Raw genomic sequence first — 16,720 nt, 5'->3', positions numbered from 1 at the left:
GCTGTGTGCTCTGGCATCAGGAGGGGAATTTGGGGGTGCAGGACCCCAGGGGCAGTGTCCTGGTGCTGGAGGCCACTGGATCCAGGCAGCTCCTCACAGCCCAGCTGCAGGTGCAGTGCTCGGTGGTGCAGTGAGCTGTGCCAGGGCTCAGCCTGGGTGGGAGTGGGCACAGACCTGGAGGCAGGCATCTCCCGGCAGGTCTCTCCAGGCTCTTTCTCCAAGCTCCCTGTCCCACCTACTTGAATCCAGCCCTGCCGGAGCCTCTTCCAGCTCCATCCTGCCTGGCTCAGCCAAACACCTCTGTGCACGATGAGGATGGCGCTGGGACAGGCTGAATGGAGGAGGGTCCCGGGGATGCCAGACCCCTTCAAGGTGTCATCTCCAGAGAGAGGAGGACTGGGTCCCCCCGGGCCCTGTCACCTTCGGAGGGAGTGAAGGGACCGATGCCTGTACCCGTGCCCACGGGTGCCTGCCCGTCCCGCGGGGTGGCCGTGCCCTCTGCCGTCTCACAGAGCTGCGGAGCGATGTGCAGCCGCCTCCCCCCTTACTCCGACCCCTTCCCCGCCAGGCACAGCCCCCCCCCCCCCCCCCCCCCCCGGTATCACCCCGGGGTGCCGGGGCGGGCTGGAAATCCCGGTCGTGGCGGAGCCACGGAGCCCCCCGCCGCGCTCCGCGGCCGTCAGCCCTTCTCCTCCGCAGGCGGGGGAGGCGAGGAGGGGCCGCCCGCGGGATGCGGGCTCGGGGGCGGGAGTGGGAGTGGGCGCCCGTGGGCTCCGCCGGCTCCAGGCTGGGCTCGGACCGGGAAAGTACGTGTTGGAGGAGAGAGGAGCCGCGGGTGGAGCGGGGACACGCCGCCCTGCCACGCGTCCGTGGGGCTCAGGAACGCGTGAGTGTGTGTGTGTGTGTGCATCTGCGTGCATGCATAGGTGTGGGCATGTCTGTGGGCATGGAAGTGCATGTGTGCATACACGCGTGGGTGTGTATGCGTGTATGCATGGGTCTGTGCACAGCTACGGAGCAGGAGCGTTGCCCTGAGAGCGGCGGGGGGGGGGGGGGGGGGGGTATCAGCAGGACCGGGTGCCGGTGCAGAGGACAGGCGGGAGTGCAGACAGACAGACACACAGACAGACACCGGGTGCAGGGAGGGAGCAGACCCCGGTGCAGAGCGAGGGGTGATGCTGGGAGCACAGCAACTTTCTTGCACCAAAGTGGGACGGGAGCCGGCTGGAGCCACCTGCTCCACGGGGGAGTGATTCGGGTGACCCAGGGGTTGCACATCTGGAAGCAGGGAGACCCCAGGAAGCCGCTGGGTCTATCTGCAACTCCCCCAGATGAGCCCAGACAACTGGGCGCTGCGTGGGCCCCCACGCCTGGCAGGGACAGGATGGCAGCAGGGCTGATCGATGCTTTACCACGGAGGCCACGCAAGTGGCAAATCCCTTCATTGCGAAGGCTGCTGGTGGAGCTGGAGATGGCCGCGCCGCTCTAGCCCGGGACTCTCTTAGAGAGTTAATGGAGTTTATTACTTAAACATTTCTTCTCTCTTTCTGAAGAGCATCTTTTCAGCAGTGCTGCTTTGCGAACGAGGAGCCAGCCCCCGGCAGGGGTAGGGTCTCAGCACCGGCTTTGTTTGCCCTACAGTGGGAAAGGAAGCCCCCGGCACCCCCCGGCTCACCTGCCAGCCTCTCCGCTAACAGAGGACGAGAGGGAGAAGGTGGATAAGGGGAGGAGGCTTCTCTGAGCTGAGCTCCGAGGGACAACAGCAGCAGGATTTCATTAGTCTGCCTCTTAAGGCAGTGAAGTCTCCATCCCCTCCCACACTCCCTCCCCAGTCATACCCTGTCTGGTGCAGGGCTGGTGGGATCTCAGCCTTCATCTGGAGCTTCCCCAAAAGCCGTAAGTCCTTCTTGGGTTGGAAAATCAGTTTTCCCTTTGGCTGTTTTACTGTCACTCCATCAGTCCCTCTGCATGGCTGGTGGAGTTGGAGCTGGGATCAATTTTGGGGGTTGGCTTTGGGGCTGTGTCCTGCTCTGCTTCAGGAGCAGGGAGAGGGGACACTCCTGCTGGCACCCCCCGGATGGTGGAGTGAGAGGGCCAAGGTGGGCTGGGGACTTGCCAGGGCTGTTTGTGGATGGGAAATGAGGCAAGGGGTTCTTGGGAACCCCGGAGGGATGTTAGGGGGAGATTTTGGGTGGTTTCCCAAAGGAAAGGCTGTGGCTGGGGCAGGATGGGTGCAAGGATGCAGAGCTGCATCAGCAGCATCCTGACACCCTGACACCAATAAGGAGAGGGGCAGAGGGAGCAGGGGCAGCAGAAGGGTTGGGAAAGCATCTTGCAAACCTCCCCATCTCTCTGCAGCCATGCATCCTTACGTCAACTGCTCTGGCCCCGAGTTCCCCGTGCCCCAGCAAGACTTTGTTGTGGAGCCCATCAGCCCTGATCTGTGCAACAGAACTCACCCAGAGACCTTCTTCGACCCCAAGGATGCCAACCTGACAGAGGAGCAGCTGCGGGATAAGTACCTGGGACCTCGACGGTCCAACTTCTTTGTCCCTGTCTGTGTCATCTACCTGCTGATCTTCGTGGTGGGGGCTGTGGGCAACACGCTCACCTGCATCGTCATCCTCCGGCACCGGTTCATGAGGACGCCCACCAACTACTACCTGTTCAGCCTGGCTGTGTCCGACCTGCTGGTGCTGCTGCTGGGGATGCCGCTGGAGCTGTACGACATGTGGAGCAACTACCCCTTCCTGCTGGGCGCCAGCGGCTGCTATTTCAAGACACTGCTCTTTGAGGCTGTCTGCTTTGCCTCCATCCTCAACGTCACGGCCCTGAGCGTGGAACGCTATATTGCCGTGGTGCACCCGCTCAAGGCCAAGTACGTGGTGACCAGGAACCATGCCAAGAGGGTCATCGTCACCATCTGGGTCTTGTCAGTTGTCTGCTCCATCCCCAACACCAGCCTCCATGGGTTGCAGCCTCTCTATGTGCCCGGCCGAGGGTGGGTGCCTGATTCAGAGATCTGCACCCTGGTGAAGCCACGCTTGACCTACAACCTCATCATCCAGATCACCACTGTCGTCTTCTTCTTCCTGCCCATGGGGACCATCACCATCCTCTACCTGCTCATCGGCCTGCAGCTCAAGAAAGAAAAGATGCTGGAGGCCTTGGGAGCCAAGTCCAGCAGTGACCGCGACTGCCACAACCCCCGGGGGCAGAAGAAAGTCAAGAGGAGGCAGGTCACAAAGATGCTGTGTGAGTCCAATGCTGGGAATTCCGATGCTGGGGATGGGCGGAGCCAGGGGCTATCTCCCAAGGCTGTGTTGGGAGGGTGCTGGGGGGAAACTGAGGCACGGCCAGTCCAGAGCACTAAGGCTAGGTCGTCCTGGAGGAAGGCTGCAGGGCTCACTCATGGGGTGTCGGGGCAAAGGCAGATCTGGTGGCTCTGGTCCAGTGGTGGGGATTGCTCATGCCAGCTCCCTCCCAGACACGAGATCTCCCCTCCTCCAGGAAAGTGCTGGCTGAGAAAGGGAAAGGAGCTGGGATGGGATGGGGGAACCTGTCCCCCAACCCAGACCTCATGTGCTATTGGTGGCGGTGGGATTTCCCAAAGACGGACCAGTTCCTACCCCGCCCTGCAACTGCTGTGACTGTCCTGGGGCAGTGATGTACTGACCCAAGGCTTGACTGGAGCATCCCTCTGTCCCACTGCTCTGCACCCTTGTCCCCCTCCCCAGCTCCAGCCCTGCAGCCTCTGGCCCCCTTCCTGGCAGCAGGAGCTGGCTGCCCCTGGGTAGCCATCTCTCCCCGGCACGCTGACCTCCGTGTGCTCCCAGCCCCGTGACTGCACAGCGATGGCGGGTTGCCCAGCCTAGTCCATTGGCAGGGCCAGGGCTGCTTCCCCGCCACGTCCCAGAAAAGTGGTAACTCTGCTTCTCCTGGCACCGGGGCTGGGAAGGGGATGAGGGAAGTCCTGTCCCCGCGTGCCACAGACATGCAGCGTGTTACAGGTATGGCAAGGCTGGTGACCCCAGGACCACCTATACATCACCCCCCTTCCTTTCCATCAGCAGAGCTGGATTATAAAAAAAACCACAAGCCAGAGCACAGGGAGAGGGTGCAAATAGCTCTTACTCCTTGGACTTTGCCGGCAAAGGTGGCGGGGTGCCAAGAGCCTGGATGCCCACAGGGGCATCCCCCCAGCCGTGCTGTGTGGATGCGGGGCTGTGGCAGTGCCAGCCACCTGCCGATGGGGAGCAGAGACGCGCGGTGCAGCAGTACCTGGAGCAGCCCTGGCAGGAGATGGAGGGAGGAAGATCCTGTCCAGACCTCCAGCCCCTCCATGGCGAGTCAAAAAGGCACTGGGGGGGCCCTTCCCCTCTCTCCTGTGCTTTTTTGGCTATTCTTTGCTATGGCTAAAGCCAAAACGGCAGTGCTTGGCCAGGGACTGGAGGTCCCTGAGGGGGTGAGCCCTATCCCCCCCAGTAACACCAACTCCTCGGCTCCCCACAGTTGTGCTGGTGGTGGTGTTCGGGATCTGCTGGGCCCCCTTCCACACTGACCGCCTCGTCTGGAGCTTCATCTCCACCTGGACCAGCCACATGCTCCACATGTTCCAGTACGTCCACATCATCTCAGGCGTCTTCTTCTACCTGAGCTCAGCTGCCAACCCCATCCTCTACAACCTGATGTCCACCCGCTTCCGGGAGATGTTCAAGGAGGTGATGTGCCACCCTGGCCACAGCCCGCCGTGGTCACGGAAATACTCACCCAGCGTCACCCACGCCACCACCCGCAGCACTGAGTGCGAGCCCATGCCCAGTGCCAATGGGCTGCCCTTCTCCTATGCCGAGGAGTATGAGCTGGAGGAGGTAGAGGCAGGCCAGGCCACCACCCACGCGACATCCCTCTGCTGAAGAGTGGGAGGATACAGGGGGACTGGGACCAGCTTTCCTCACCACCAGCATCCATCTGACCGTGGCACCCATCCCATGATGGGCAGTGGGGCAGGAGCGATGGAGGGGTCCCCGCCTGTCTGTGCTGCCCGCTGGGATGCAAAGGCTGGTTTTCTCAGCAGTACTGCTCCAGGGACACGGTGGTGGTGGCCGTGTTGTCCCCTGGATGCATTGCACCCACTGTGTTCAGCATCAGGACTGGCCAAGGCTAGGGCATCCCTCGTGGTGTGAGGATGGCTGGCTTCTATGTCAGGGATGTGCCAGCAATCCCCCAAAACATCCCATCCCTCCCTGCCCATGGGTGGATCCACGGGTGTGGGTGTTGAGTGTGTGAGACACCGAGGCTGTTTTGGGACTCTGTGCTGGATGGGTGCCCTGAGAGGTGCTTGCACCCAGGCTGAGACCCACAGGGGTGGGAGAGGTTTGCACAGGATGGTGTGGGAAAAAAAGGGTCTGTGGGTGCCTTCTCCCTCGAGATCTCCCCAGGGCCCTCTGGCACCAATGCGCCCCTGATTTTCTTGCACATCCCTTCAGTGGTGCCAGCCGGTGTCCAGCTGCAGAATGCTGGTACAGCTCCTTGCTCCCAGCCTTCCTCCCAACCCAGCCCCGCCAAGAGCAAGGGAAGGAGCATGGCTGCTCCCTCCAGAGCTGGAGCCTGCAGGGGAAAATACAGGACAACAGGAGCCCTAGGCTGCCTGTAGTGTCGAGGCACAGCTCTGCGCCTTCCCTGTGCCCCACAAACACGCCCCACTCTCCCCCCTCCAACCCATCTGGTGGGTGCCACCCTTCTCTTCCTCAACCCGCTGTGGCCCCCTGCACCACCGGGGAATGCGGGAAGCCCTCCTCTATCCCTGCCCTGCCTGGGCCAAGCCTCACTGAGAATTAAAAAAAGCCGTTGGACTGATTTGTGCTCCGGTTGCCTCCCCCAGGACCCAGCTCTGTTCCCAGCACAGGACTGAACCTGGGCCACCCTTCTGGGGGGTGGTGGGCAGGCCATGTGCCAGGGTGATGGGCACCAGGGGTGTCCCACCGGCTCTGCCTGCGGGCTCTGCTGCTGCGGCCGGTCTGCAGGGCTGGGAGGGCTCAGGGCACGGCATGGCAGGGAAGGCATGAACGGCATGCACGCAGCCTCCCGTATCTCTGGGATGCTGAGGCCGAGCTGGGGCTGGGGCCATTGCAGAGGGGGAGCTGCCTTCGGAGCAGTGGTGATCAATCTGTCCCCAGACACGCAGCTCGGTAAATGTCACGAAAATGCCAGGGAGCATGGGCTGGCTGGTCACACTCCCCCAGGCTGGAAGGACCCATCGATTTACTGTCTGAGATCGATGCCACTGACTTCCCGGCACACGCCAGGTCCTATCACAGGATGAAATATCGAGGCTCCAAAATGCCACCTGAGGGGCTGTCCGAGCAGCTTGAGCTCTTGCCTCGCATGCCTTCCCCAAGCCCCAGTTCCCCACAGCCAGTCGGGAAGGTTCCCCTGGCTCGGCATCCCGCGGCTGTGCCCCTGGGCAGCATGGATGTGCCAGCGGGGTTCGCCTGGGCACCTGAGCAGAAATACCAGAGGAGCAAGCCCCAGGCAGAGCTCTGGCAGGGACATCTCTGCCTGCTGCTGCTCTGCTTCCAGCCCCTCCTAAGCACATCACACGGGCCACGGCCAGGCTAGCAAACAAGAATGGGCAGGATTTGGGACTTGCAAACTCTCCTGCCCACATCGACCCAGTCCCTGGCTTGGGGGCAGTGTGGACAGCTGCCCTCCCCACTCCCCATCCCCACAGCAGGGTCTGCCGTGGGCAAAGCCCTTCTTTGGCCCTTGTGGGTTGCTGCTGGTGAGGGTGGGCGTGGGGCTGCACTTCAGGGTCCTGCCAGCTGCTCGTAGCCTCTCTCCAGAGGAAGTCAGCGTGGCCAAGGGCATCAAGAACTATCTATTTCCTTCCCTCTCCAGCTCCCATCACTGATAGTCCTGGCAGGGGACAACACCCTGGCAGCCATGTGGGGTCCCTCACCACTGCTGTGCATGTGGATGTGACTGATGCCTTCTTGAAGGCTGTTATTGCACCATCTCACTTCACCTGGCCGCTTCCCCGGCCGCAAATCTCCAGGGAATGGCTTTTTAATAGACAGCCAATAGCCTTTTATTATGCAGCAACAGGCGCTTGCATGGAGCTTCTCGGTCCCTCATGCCATGAGTCAGGAGGACTTGTCCCCGTGCTTGTGAGGAGCCAGGCTGTGCAAGGGTATAGCTGTGGCTGCTCCAGCTCAAGCTTCTTGGTCAGTGCCAGAGGACAGTGTGCGGCCCCCTGAGTTTTTCTGGGGGTCCTGGGGCTCAGTGGAGCTGAAGTGGAGTTCAGAGCAGCCAGAAAGTTGAGGCATTGGCTTTGCCTTCATCCAGCCTTGTGTCCCCAGCTGCCCTGCCATCCCCTGATCTGGGACTCCCCGTCCTCCTCGGTTACCCCAAATTCCCCTGTCTGAGATGCAGGAGGGGAATGTGCTGCTGAGGCCCCGGTGAGTTGGGCGGCGATGCTGGGGGCTGCCCCACCTCCTGCCCCCCATGCACAGCTGGGCCAGGGATCACCCTAAAAATCATCCCGAAGGCTCACCAAAGGCGCAGCTGGAGCACGGCCGGTGGCACCTCCTGGGTGGAGATCTGCAGGGAAACTTTGCTCCCCTGGCCCAGGTTTTGTGACAGCATGTGGAGACAATCCCAAGTCCCTGGGTACCCCATGCCAGCCAGGCTCAAGAGAGATGCTGCAATCAAAGGTTCCCAGGCAAGTCCTTTAACCCCATAATTAATTTTAGTAAAAGCTGCAGTCAGGGCATGAAACCTAATAAAAAAGGAACGGATCTCCAGGGAGAGAATGGTTTCACGGAGAGGGTTTTACACCTCTCCATCACTGAGAAGGCAGTGGCTGCCGGCTCCTGCCTGCCTTGGGCTCATTGCAGCCCCCGGGAAGGGAATTACAGAGCCTGTTAGCTCCAAGGATGATGGTCCCCACTGCCCTTTGCCCTCAGGGTCTGCCTTGTCCCCTGCCACCTTCCCAGTATAAATTAGAGGGGTTATTCCTGCTGGTGAGGTGGTACAGAAGCAAAGAGCCCTGGGTGGGGGAGGCAGCAGAAGACAGGAATGGGGCAAGTTGCTTCCACTGCTCCCACCCATGTAACTGGCTGGGGGGGGGGGGGGCGCCCAGCACTTCAGGATGGCTGTGGGGGAAGGAGAATCCCAAAGCACTGCCTAGGAGTTCTCACCAACTAAATGATCCTTTCAGGACCCAAGGGAGTCCAGAAGGGACAGAGCAGAGGGACATTGGGGGTCCTGGAGCTGGGGGGAGTGTGCGGATGCTGTTGCTCCAAGTCTTTCCTCAGAGCTGGGGGAAGCATCTCTCTGTCCCTGCAATACAGAGCACGCGGCCAGGTCGGGCTCCACGCCACCATCTCCTCTCCAAACATTTTCTTTCCAAAGAGCTGTTCCCCCAAAGTCGTCCATCTGTCCTCCTGGATATAGAGCAGTGTCCGTCCAACAGCCAGTTCCTGCCTAACCACCCGCTCCCAGCCCCGGGGGAACCCTCCTGCCACCCCCACACCCATTCAGCACCCCCACGGTGAGCACCCATCCCTCCTCCATCACCTCCGACCCAGCTCCCAGGAGACTCCCTCCCTCCCAGCAGCTCACGGAGCTGTTTTCGCCCCGCACTGCCGCACGCCCTGAGTGACACAGTATCTCTGGAGCTTCCAGTAAAAAGATTTATCACTGTAGCTTTGGGGATTAAAAAGCAATCCATCTATGAGGCTGCCCCAGCCTTGTAAGGCTTTTTTTTTTGTGCTGTGGTTGTTTGCAACAGGCATGGGGTGCGTTTTTTTCCTTTACAGAGCCAAACTCAAGTTTTACAGCGATTGCCTCATATATTTGGAGCCATGATAGACGGCTCCAGAGAATGCCAGCAGATTTTTTGCCGCCCCTCTTCAATAAACCAAGGAAAGGGTTGTTTTTTGCTTCCTTCACACAGCCATGGTATGGGGAAAATTCATACAGCGTGAATTTGGCAAAGCCCTTGCGTGCCTGGGAGGGAGCGATCCCTGGCTGGGGCCGGGCGGTGGGGTGGATTTGGGCTGCCCGGCAATGGATGTGGCGCAGCAGCCTTTCCCACTGAGATCCCGGCTTTCGTGAGGGGAGCAGGGAAGCAGGAAAATATAAATGTCAGGAAATCGCAGGGATGTGCTGGGTTTGGGCTCGGCACTGATTTAAGCTGCTTTTCGAACCACATTTAAATTCTTTCTCTTACTCCAGGATACTGATGGTGGTGAAAAGCTAACACCTAGTGCCTACAGGCTGCTGATAGGCAGCATAGGGGTAGGCAGGAGATCAAACGGACAGTGAGAGAAATATATATAGGATTTGATTCTGTTCCTCAGGGACACCCATGGGCTCAGTTTTTAGCCACACACCAAAGGCAGCCCATCTTCCCACCCAGCTCCCCAGTGGCTTCCCAAAGAACCAGGGCTCACGTAGGAACCAGTTTTCCAGGCAAGCTGCGTGCTGCGGGGAGGTGAGCGGGAGGCTGGGAAGAGGCGGCGTGGGAAGCACAGCCCACCCCAAGGGCCTGGATGGAGGAGCTCAGCCACGGCTCTGGATGCTCGGGCTGACTCAGCTGCGGTGCGGTGTGACTGTCACCTGCGCTGGGGACGGTCTTCTCCACGTCACAGCAAACCCGACAGCCCTGGAGGGGCCAGGCCACGTGCAGGGAAGGGATGGGCTCCCTGTACCCCACCTCTCCCCACCTTAGAGCACACAGGGAGGTGACACTGTGGGGCTAGATCTGCAAAGGGCATCTGCAAGAAGTGAAGGTCTGTGTGGTATTTAAGGACCTCCCTGCCTGAAATCCCACCGTCCCCATGGCAGGGTGACAGAAAGGACAGAGGTGCGATGCACAGTGCCCTTTCCCACAGCCTAGCAGCAACGTACAGGGACAATTTCGGGGACAAAGTGGCGCATAAAAGCCACCGGGCACCTTCACAAGCATCACCTATGCAGAGTTAAAACCCCACCGCAACGGGTTAGAAGAGACAGACTGGCTGGTTAGCTCACACCTTCTCCCGTTGCAACGTGTTGCTGCTAAAGATGACAGAATTTATGTTAGAGGAGCCTGTGTGATGCTTAATTTGGTTCATGGGAACACTCTGGTTAAGAAATGAAAGTGATGCATAATTAGCACGGCAGTAAGTGGTTTAAAGCTGGCTGGGTGGCAGAGCTCCGGGGCAAGCAGAGGCTGCTAACAACTGGCTGCCATTGCCAGCAGGGCTGGGGGGATTGGGCTCAGCCCAAGACCCCCACATCATCCCTGAGCAGGTCCCCAGGGCTTGGGGACTGCAAGTGGAGGACCCCAAGACTGACCTGGATGTAAACAGTCTGCAAGGGGCTTCCCCACAGCCCACAAAAGCCATGCTTAGGGTCCCCAGCATACATGTCCCAGGAGGCTGCCCTAGTCCCCTGTGGGGGATGTGGGGGATGAGGGGACAACAGCACTCCAGTCCTCTTTGGGGTAGAACAGAATTCCAGCATGAAGAGGAAGGCTGGGATGCCCAGAACTGGAAAAGCTAACTTTTTTCTAGTTTTATGTATATTTAGGACCAAGTGAAATGTGAGAACAAGTTCCCCAGGGTGGTGGTGGAGTCCCTCAAGGGAAAATGCCTCCCCACGGATTGGGTGCTTTTCTATAAGCTCAGCTCCTCTTAAAATGTGGTTTTGAGGGTATTTGCTTCTGCTAAGGCCCCAGTTTGCATTACAGAGTCAGGAAGGGAACAACAGCCCTTGCTCCTCCACCATGCCCAAAGAGCATCTTCCCCTCCCTCCTGGCACCCAAAGCACCTGGCAGTACCTGGGCTGACCCTCTCCAAAATGAGTTTGCAATGAAAACAAGTAAAAATCCAAGACATGGACCCATGCTCAGGGCTAGACCCCAGCTGTCTCTGCTGCAACATTGTTATAGCAGCAGACTTTAATTACAGGGTTTTATCGCTCTTTGTGCTTATCACAGCAGCCAGGGCAAGTTTGCCTTCTCAGTTCAGGACTATTTAATGTGGCACATTGGAGAAAGCTGTCTGAGAGGCATCCAGAGGCCAAACACATCTTTTTTGTTATCTTTCCTGGGCAGGTAGAGTGACTGTCTCACATGAACAACCATCTCACGTTAATGATGCTGAGACCAAGCTTGAGACATCCCCTCCCACTCCCAGAACTCGCATCATGCACAGGATGGTCCCAGCTGGCCCTGGGGCTAAAAGCCAGGCCAAAAGCTGTGTTTCACAGAGGAATCAGCCTGGGGCTACCAGGAGGGGAGGACACAGGTCCCCAGCAGATATTTGGCAGAGATGGGACAGAGCAGCTTCCCCAAGCAAGCCCCTCTCCACACCCTGGCAGGCAGGCAGGTGCAGGAGCTGTCAACAGGCAGCAGAAAATAAAGACACAGAAATAAATCCAGTTTTCTTCAGCTCCTGTGCCTGACCTCTGCAGGGATGGCTGATAAAAAACCTTTGCTGCCTGACACTTGCCTGTGCAGGCTCAGAAAGGAGTTCAGCAGCACTTGCCAGGTCACGCTCCTGGGAGGAGGAAATCCCAGGGGGACTGCAGGTTTATGGCAAGTGGTGGACAAGGTCCTGCTTTCTTTAGGGTGGGCTTTTGGCTTGTTGGTTCAAGTTGATTTCAGGCAACTTTCACCCCCAAAACATCCCTACATGTTGCAACCTGTGTCTCTTGGCTGGGCCAGACTCCACGACCCATCAGTCTCCACGTGTCCTGTTCCAAGGCTGTGGCCTCAGCAAACACATGGGTGTCCCCTCCCTGGTCAGACCCCACTGTGGCAGGCGCTTGCTTTTCAGTGTCCTGCCTGCAGTGAGAAATGTAAGCCCTGACCCCACTTCTCCCTTCCTGGCATCTCCCACTGCCCCCATTACTGCAGCCCTCAGATTATCACTAGCCCAAAGCACACTCCCCCTCTCCCCTACACATCAACCCCTCCAACACTTGGCTTGGTTTAATTCCTTTTTAATTTCTAATCCTATGCTCAGAACAGCTGGGACCAATTCGCTGCTGCTGTCACTAGAAAGAAATCAAGTTAATGACAAGAAAGTCATTATAATTTAGGAGACCCATCAAGCCTTACTGCTGTTTTAATGAGGAACAGGGGAGGGTAGTACTGCTGCCTGCCCTGCTCTTCTCTCCCACACCTACAGCTCCTAGCTATCCTAGGGGCCTGTTAGCAATCCCAAACTCAAGATGCCTTTTTCCAGGTACTGCCTGATATTTGCAACATAGTCTGGGCCCCTCTGTTTGAGAGCTCTTTGCTCTTCCCGGTGTCTTCAAGTGATTTCTGCTACAGTTAAAGTAAGATCCACATCTCTCTCCAGCTCTTCACTTGTCCAAACTAATCCTGGCCCCAACTCCAAACCTCTCTGCTGGGGCTGATTTAAACAACCGCCTTGCACAGATGGAAAAGCAAATGGTTTGAGCTGGGTTTCATTTCTATTTTTCTGCGGCAATCCTAGCTCACAGGTGGTGAGTCCATCTGGCAGGAGCCCGAAACACAACAGCAGCAAGTGCCACGCAAAAGCATCATCTGCGTAAGCTGGGAGCCCCGCAAGATGAAGGCTGGGTGAGGATTTCTTCAGCCCCCTGCCATGGAGGAAGGGAGATAGATGAGAATGATTTCTACTGATTGTGTGGTGGGTAGCTGAATTAAATATACAACAGCAAAAAGCTAAAAGAAAGAAAACACAGTGAATGGTGATAATGTGACTGAAAAGCACCTGTTTGCACCCCGTCAGGATGGGTGAGTGTGGCAATTGAAACGTTTAAAGGTTTTTCCTCCTGGAAAGAGGATTTGTGCGTCTCTGCTGATCGTCCCTGTGCAGATGTAACTGGGAGATGCAACAGAGTTTAACCCTGCTCCAGAAGCCATGGGTTGCAGTAGGAAACCACCCATCCTTGGAGCTGAGATTGGTCTGATGGGTCATATCTGCAAGCATCGCCTCCCTTGCTGGGAGCACCAGCCTTCCAGAGGTCTCTGCGTCTGCCTGCTGTTCCTCTCAGCTCCTGGCCTGCTTCCTTGCCCCAAAAGTTTACCATCCCCCTGGCACAACAGCTCAAGGGCTCCCTTGGGCCTTTGGCCAACACTTGCGCAATTTTATTGTGCACGTGTAGGTTGGGAGAGGCTCGGGTCAGCAGTGAGACACTCTGTGATTCCTTCATGATTTTCCCCCAAAACCTACTAGAAACAGGTATGGGGATCTGCAGCTCCATTCAGGAGGTTCCAATGCCCGGCTTTTCTGTGCCAGTGATAATTCTGGTCACAGACTGTGACTGTGCTTGAGCCAGGAATTGGGAGAACAATTTAAAACAATAGGAAAGACCAGGCCAAGCAATGTGGTATCCTTTCAATTTAGCACCCGAAGGGAGCTGGAGCATCTCCAACCACAAGCTGCAGGGAGACCTGGTCACACCACAGCCCTGCTCTGCCAAGGGGCTTGCTTTGGCCACGTCCCCTCCTTGCCACTGAGGATGGGTCCTCTCCTGTGCTGTGGCACCAGTGGGTGCAAATTCACAAGTCACCCCAGGGTAACTGTTTTTAGCAGCTGGAACGCTCATGGGTGTGATGTGGCCGACGGGCACTTGCCGGCACCTTCAGGATCTTCTGGTTTAATTTTCCCTCATCCAGGAAGTTGCTCTGTGCCCGGTGCCATCCCCGCAGAAACAGGCTCATCCCCCAGGAGAAGGATTTAATGTTTTTTTACAGAAAACAGCCGGGTGCTTTCCCACAAGCCACCACGTTGCTGCTGTCCCATCTGAACACCCCCCCAGTTTGCTGCCTTCGCTCCAGCCTCAGCGGTAGCAGGAGGAGGATCTCCTTTCTGCAGGTGAGAGAAAGGCAGAAACAGAGGTAGAAAAACAGATTCTGATTTTGTGCAAATACCCCCTTGGGTCTGAGGCACTGGGGGAAAAGAGAGAGGGCTGAATCTGAGTGAGCAAAGCGGGACTCTCCCTGCTTGGTGCATTTTTGCACCCTCTGGTCCTTTCAGTGCTAAATGCACCTTTTAATACCTATAGGGTGAAGGTTTATGCTACTCAGCACTGCACAAATCCTGCACTAATGACAGTGTAAGTACAGCTCGGTGCTCTTTTAGACCCATTAAGGTTTGCCTTTAGCTAGTTTTCCAGCAAAGCCAGTGTCCAGGGCAGGGACCTGGGATGCGCTCGTGTCCCCTGCCTTTAACTGGGGGGGAGCAGCTCTCAGTCCCCCATGCTTGACCGATGATCTGCAGGATCATTTCATTAGCCCCAGGGAGGTTTTTGGCCAAAGCTTTGGCAGAAGCTGAATGGTGAGACCAGGCTCCGTGTTAACCCTTGCGCTGCCACTGCCCTGGTGTGCAGGAGGGCTCTGGCCAGTCCCATACAGAAACTGCCTGTCCTCTCTCTGTGCACAGGCAGCCTTCACCTGCAGTGTGATGGAGCTGCTTGAAAACTGAAGGCCAAGGAAAACCCATTTAAATAAAGAAACCTAGCACTGCTGTGGCTGGAGACGTTTGGGCTTTCCTTGAAATTCCCCCTTTCCCTTCTGGACCTTTCTCCCAGCACAATCTCCTTTCACAGACAGGTTTAGCCCCCTCCCAGGCTGTGGCTCACCTGCCAGGGGTGTTTTATCACCTTCAAGGTCTGGGTGATGTTGGCCCCGCCAACAAGGGAAGTGCCTTGTGCGGAGGAGCTCATTTTCCCCAGGACCGATGCCCCGAGCCAGGGTGAGGATGCAGGCGCAGGGTGAGCCCCAGCAAGGCGGCAGGACTGGTTTGGGTGCTCCTCAGCTGAAAGGCGCAGAATGATGCTACCCACCTTGCAAGAGCCCCAACCGATTTCAGCAAGTTTAGGCACGAGGCTATAAGGCTCACAGCCCAGAGGGTGCTGGGTTTGGCACCCATAGCAGTGATGATTCATTCTGCTCCGGAAAATGTGTGCAGAATGAGCACTGCTCCATGGCACAGACCCCGACCTCTGCCCATTGCTGCACAGGCACGTCCTGAAGCCTCAGAGCAAAGGGCTGCCAAGACCCAGCAACAGCAACGTGCTTCCCTTACCGGCCCAGCCTCCTCAGAAAGCACGTCTTGCTCCTGATATCCCCAAAACCCCTTAGCAAGGCTTTTATACACGCATACGTACCAACATTGGTATGTATTTAGCCTAACCTTGGACTCAGAAAGACTTTTCTAGAGGAAATGCGGCAGCTCACTGAGTCAGGGCTGCCTTACCTGGTGAGGTGGGAGACTGGGAGCATCATGCGTTCTTCCTCCCCTGACTCAGTGTCCCCCTTTGGCCATTCCCAAAGAGCTGGAGGCACCTTCTTCCTCATCCCGGGAGGCTGTAGGAAAGCATCTTCCCTTCTCTTTCTTTCCAGCCTTCTTTTTTTTTTTTTTTTCCCAAGACTCTTTAAAGGAATACACTTAAAGAGGCTGGATTTCAAGCCATGAATCAAATCTTTGGAAGAAATGTAACTTTACGAAGCTAAATCAGGCAATAAACAGTGCTTGGAGGTTACTTATCCTGCTCAGAATAACTGTAAAAACAACCCCTTTTTCCAAGCAACAGCGTACCTAAGGAGTCCATTCTCCCAGGCAAGGCAGAAAGTGCCAGCTACTTGTAAATTATATTAATGGACCTTTTATTGGACAGCTGCTACATTATTGGACTATCGCATGGGGCAGAGAAAGCAATGAAGGCAAATGGTGCAGAGCCACCAGAGAAACAAATAAAATAAGGGTTTGACAGCATGATCTGCACTTGTGTTTGCTCAGAGAAAATTGCAAGTGCTTTTGGTCTTCATGCTGGAGGTCAGGAAGAGCTATGCCGTCTCTCCTGATCCTTAGGCAAGGAGATGCTGACATGGATTTGAGAGCTTGGATGGAAATTGTGCTTCTGGTGGCTTTTGGGGCCATGTCTGCTTTGTCCCTCGAAGGGGTTGCAGGTGAGGTGCGGGGTTAATCCAGCATGTTGTGGCTGGAGGGGCGATGCTTCACTCATGGGGATGTGGGAAAAAACTCAGCAGAGGATGGTGTTGAGAAGGGTCCCCTCTTCATGCTGCTGTGGGTCCTTCCTTCCTTCCTCCACATTCTGTAAATGGGGCTTATCCAGCCTGCTTGGCCATGGGAGATGAGAGTCCTTCCACATGCTGGGCTCTGAAAGTCCCTGCAGGTGGGATGCTGTGAAGCCGCCACAGCAACCTCTATCCTTTGCTGGGTGAGACCCTTCGGGAGTGCACGGTACCTACCAGTACGCCATGCTCCGAGGGTCAACGCTACCTTTCCCAGCGAGGAAATCGCCCTCTCTGGCTTGGAGCAGTGCCCGCTCGGCCACGTTTTGATGTGGTTAATCCCAGGCAGCGTGCAGGCTCTGCCCTGTGCTCCACGTAGTCTGCATAATAAATATGCTAAAGCAGCCAACTAATTATTGGAAATACAGAGCCTGGCAGGAGGTGGGCAGACCCTTCTCATGTTTGCGCCGTGGCTTTTTATAAAAGGGTTGTGCTGCTCAGATTTATCTTCCTTATCCCATGGCTGACAACATCTCATAGCTGTGCCAGGGGCAGCACTGGTGCTTGGAGCCCAGACCCCCATCCTCACTGCCCATCCATCACAGGGCTGGGGGGCCTTCCCTGGGGTAGGGGCTGCCTGCCCCCTCCATGGTCCTTCTAGCCCTTCCTTGGCCCCAGGCTCCCCAGGAGAAACTC

General features: G+C 57.1%; 1 protein-coding gene across 1 annotated transcript; it reads left to right on the top strand.

Annotated features, from left to right (window-relative positions):
• The first annotated feature begins 1,651 nt into the window (after positions 1 to 1,651).
• NMUR1 (neuromedin U receptor 1) lies at positions 1,652 to 5,793 on the top strand. Its single transcript, XM_049802657.1, has 3 exons — positions 1,652 to 1,896; positions 2,359 to 3,255; positions 4,513 to 5,793. The coding sequence occupies exons 2-3, from the start codon at positions 2,361 to 2,363 to the stop codon at positions 4,914 to 4,916; spliced, it is 1,299 nt and encodes a 432-aa protein (XP_049658614.1). The 5' UTR covers positions 1,652 to 1,896; positions 2,359 to 2,360; the 3' UTR covers positions 4,917 to 5,793.
• Positions 5,794 to 16,720: the final 10,927 nt, after the last annotated feature.

The sequence above is a fragment of the Accipiter gentilis genome, chromosome 6, assembly GCF_929443795.1.
Source record: "Accipiter gentilis chromosome 6, bAccGen1.1, whole genome shotgun sequence".
Lineage (NCBI taxonomy): Eukaryota > Metazoa > Chordata > Aves > Accipitriformes > Accipitridae > Astur > Astur gentilis.
Note: the sequence above shows the minus strand (reverse complement) of the source record. Positions and strands in the feature narration are given on the sequence as shown.

Bases quoted from the DNA above. Each gene is read 5' to 3' on its own strand.
- NMUR1 (XM_049802657.1), top strand. From the start codon at position 2,361: ATGCATCCTTACGTCAACTGCTCTGGCCCCGAGTTCCCCGTGCCCCAG. The intron at 3,256-4,512 runs GTGAGTCCAATG...GGCTCCCCACAG, and splicing joins GCAGGTCACAAAGATGCTGT to TTGTGCTGGTGGTGGTGTTC.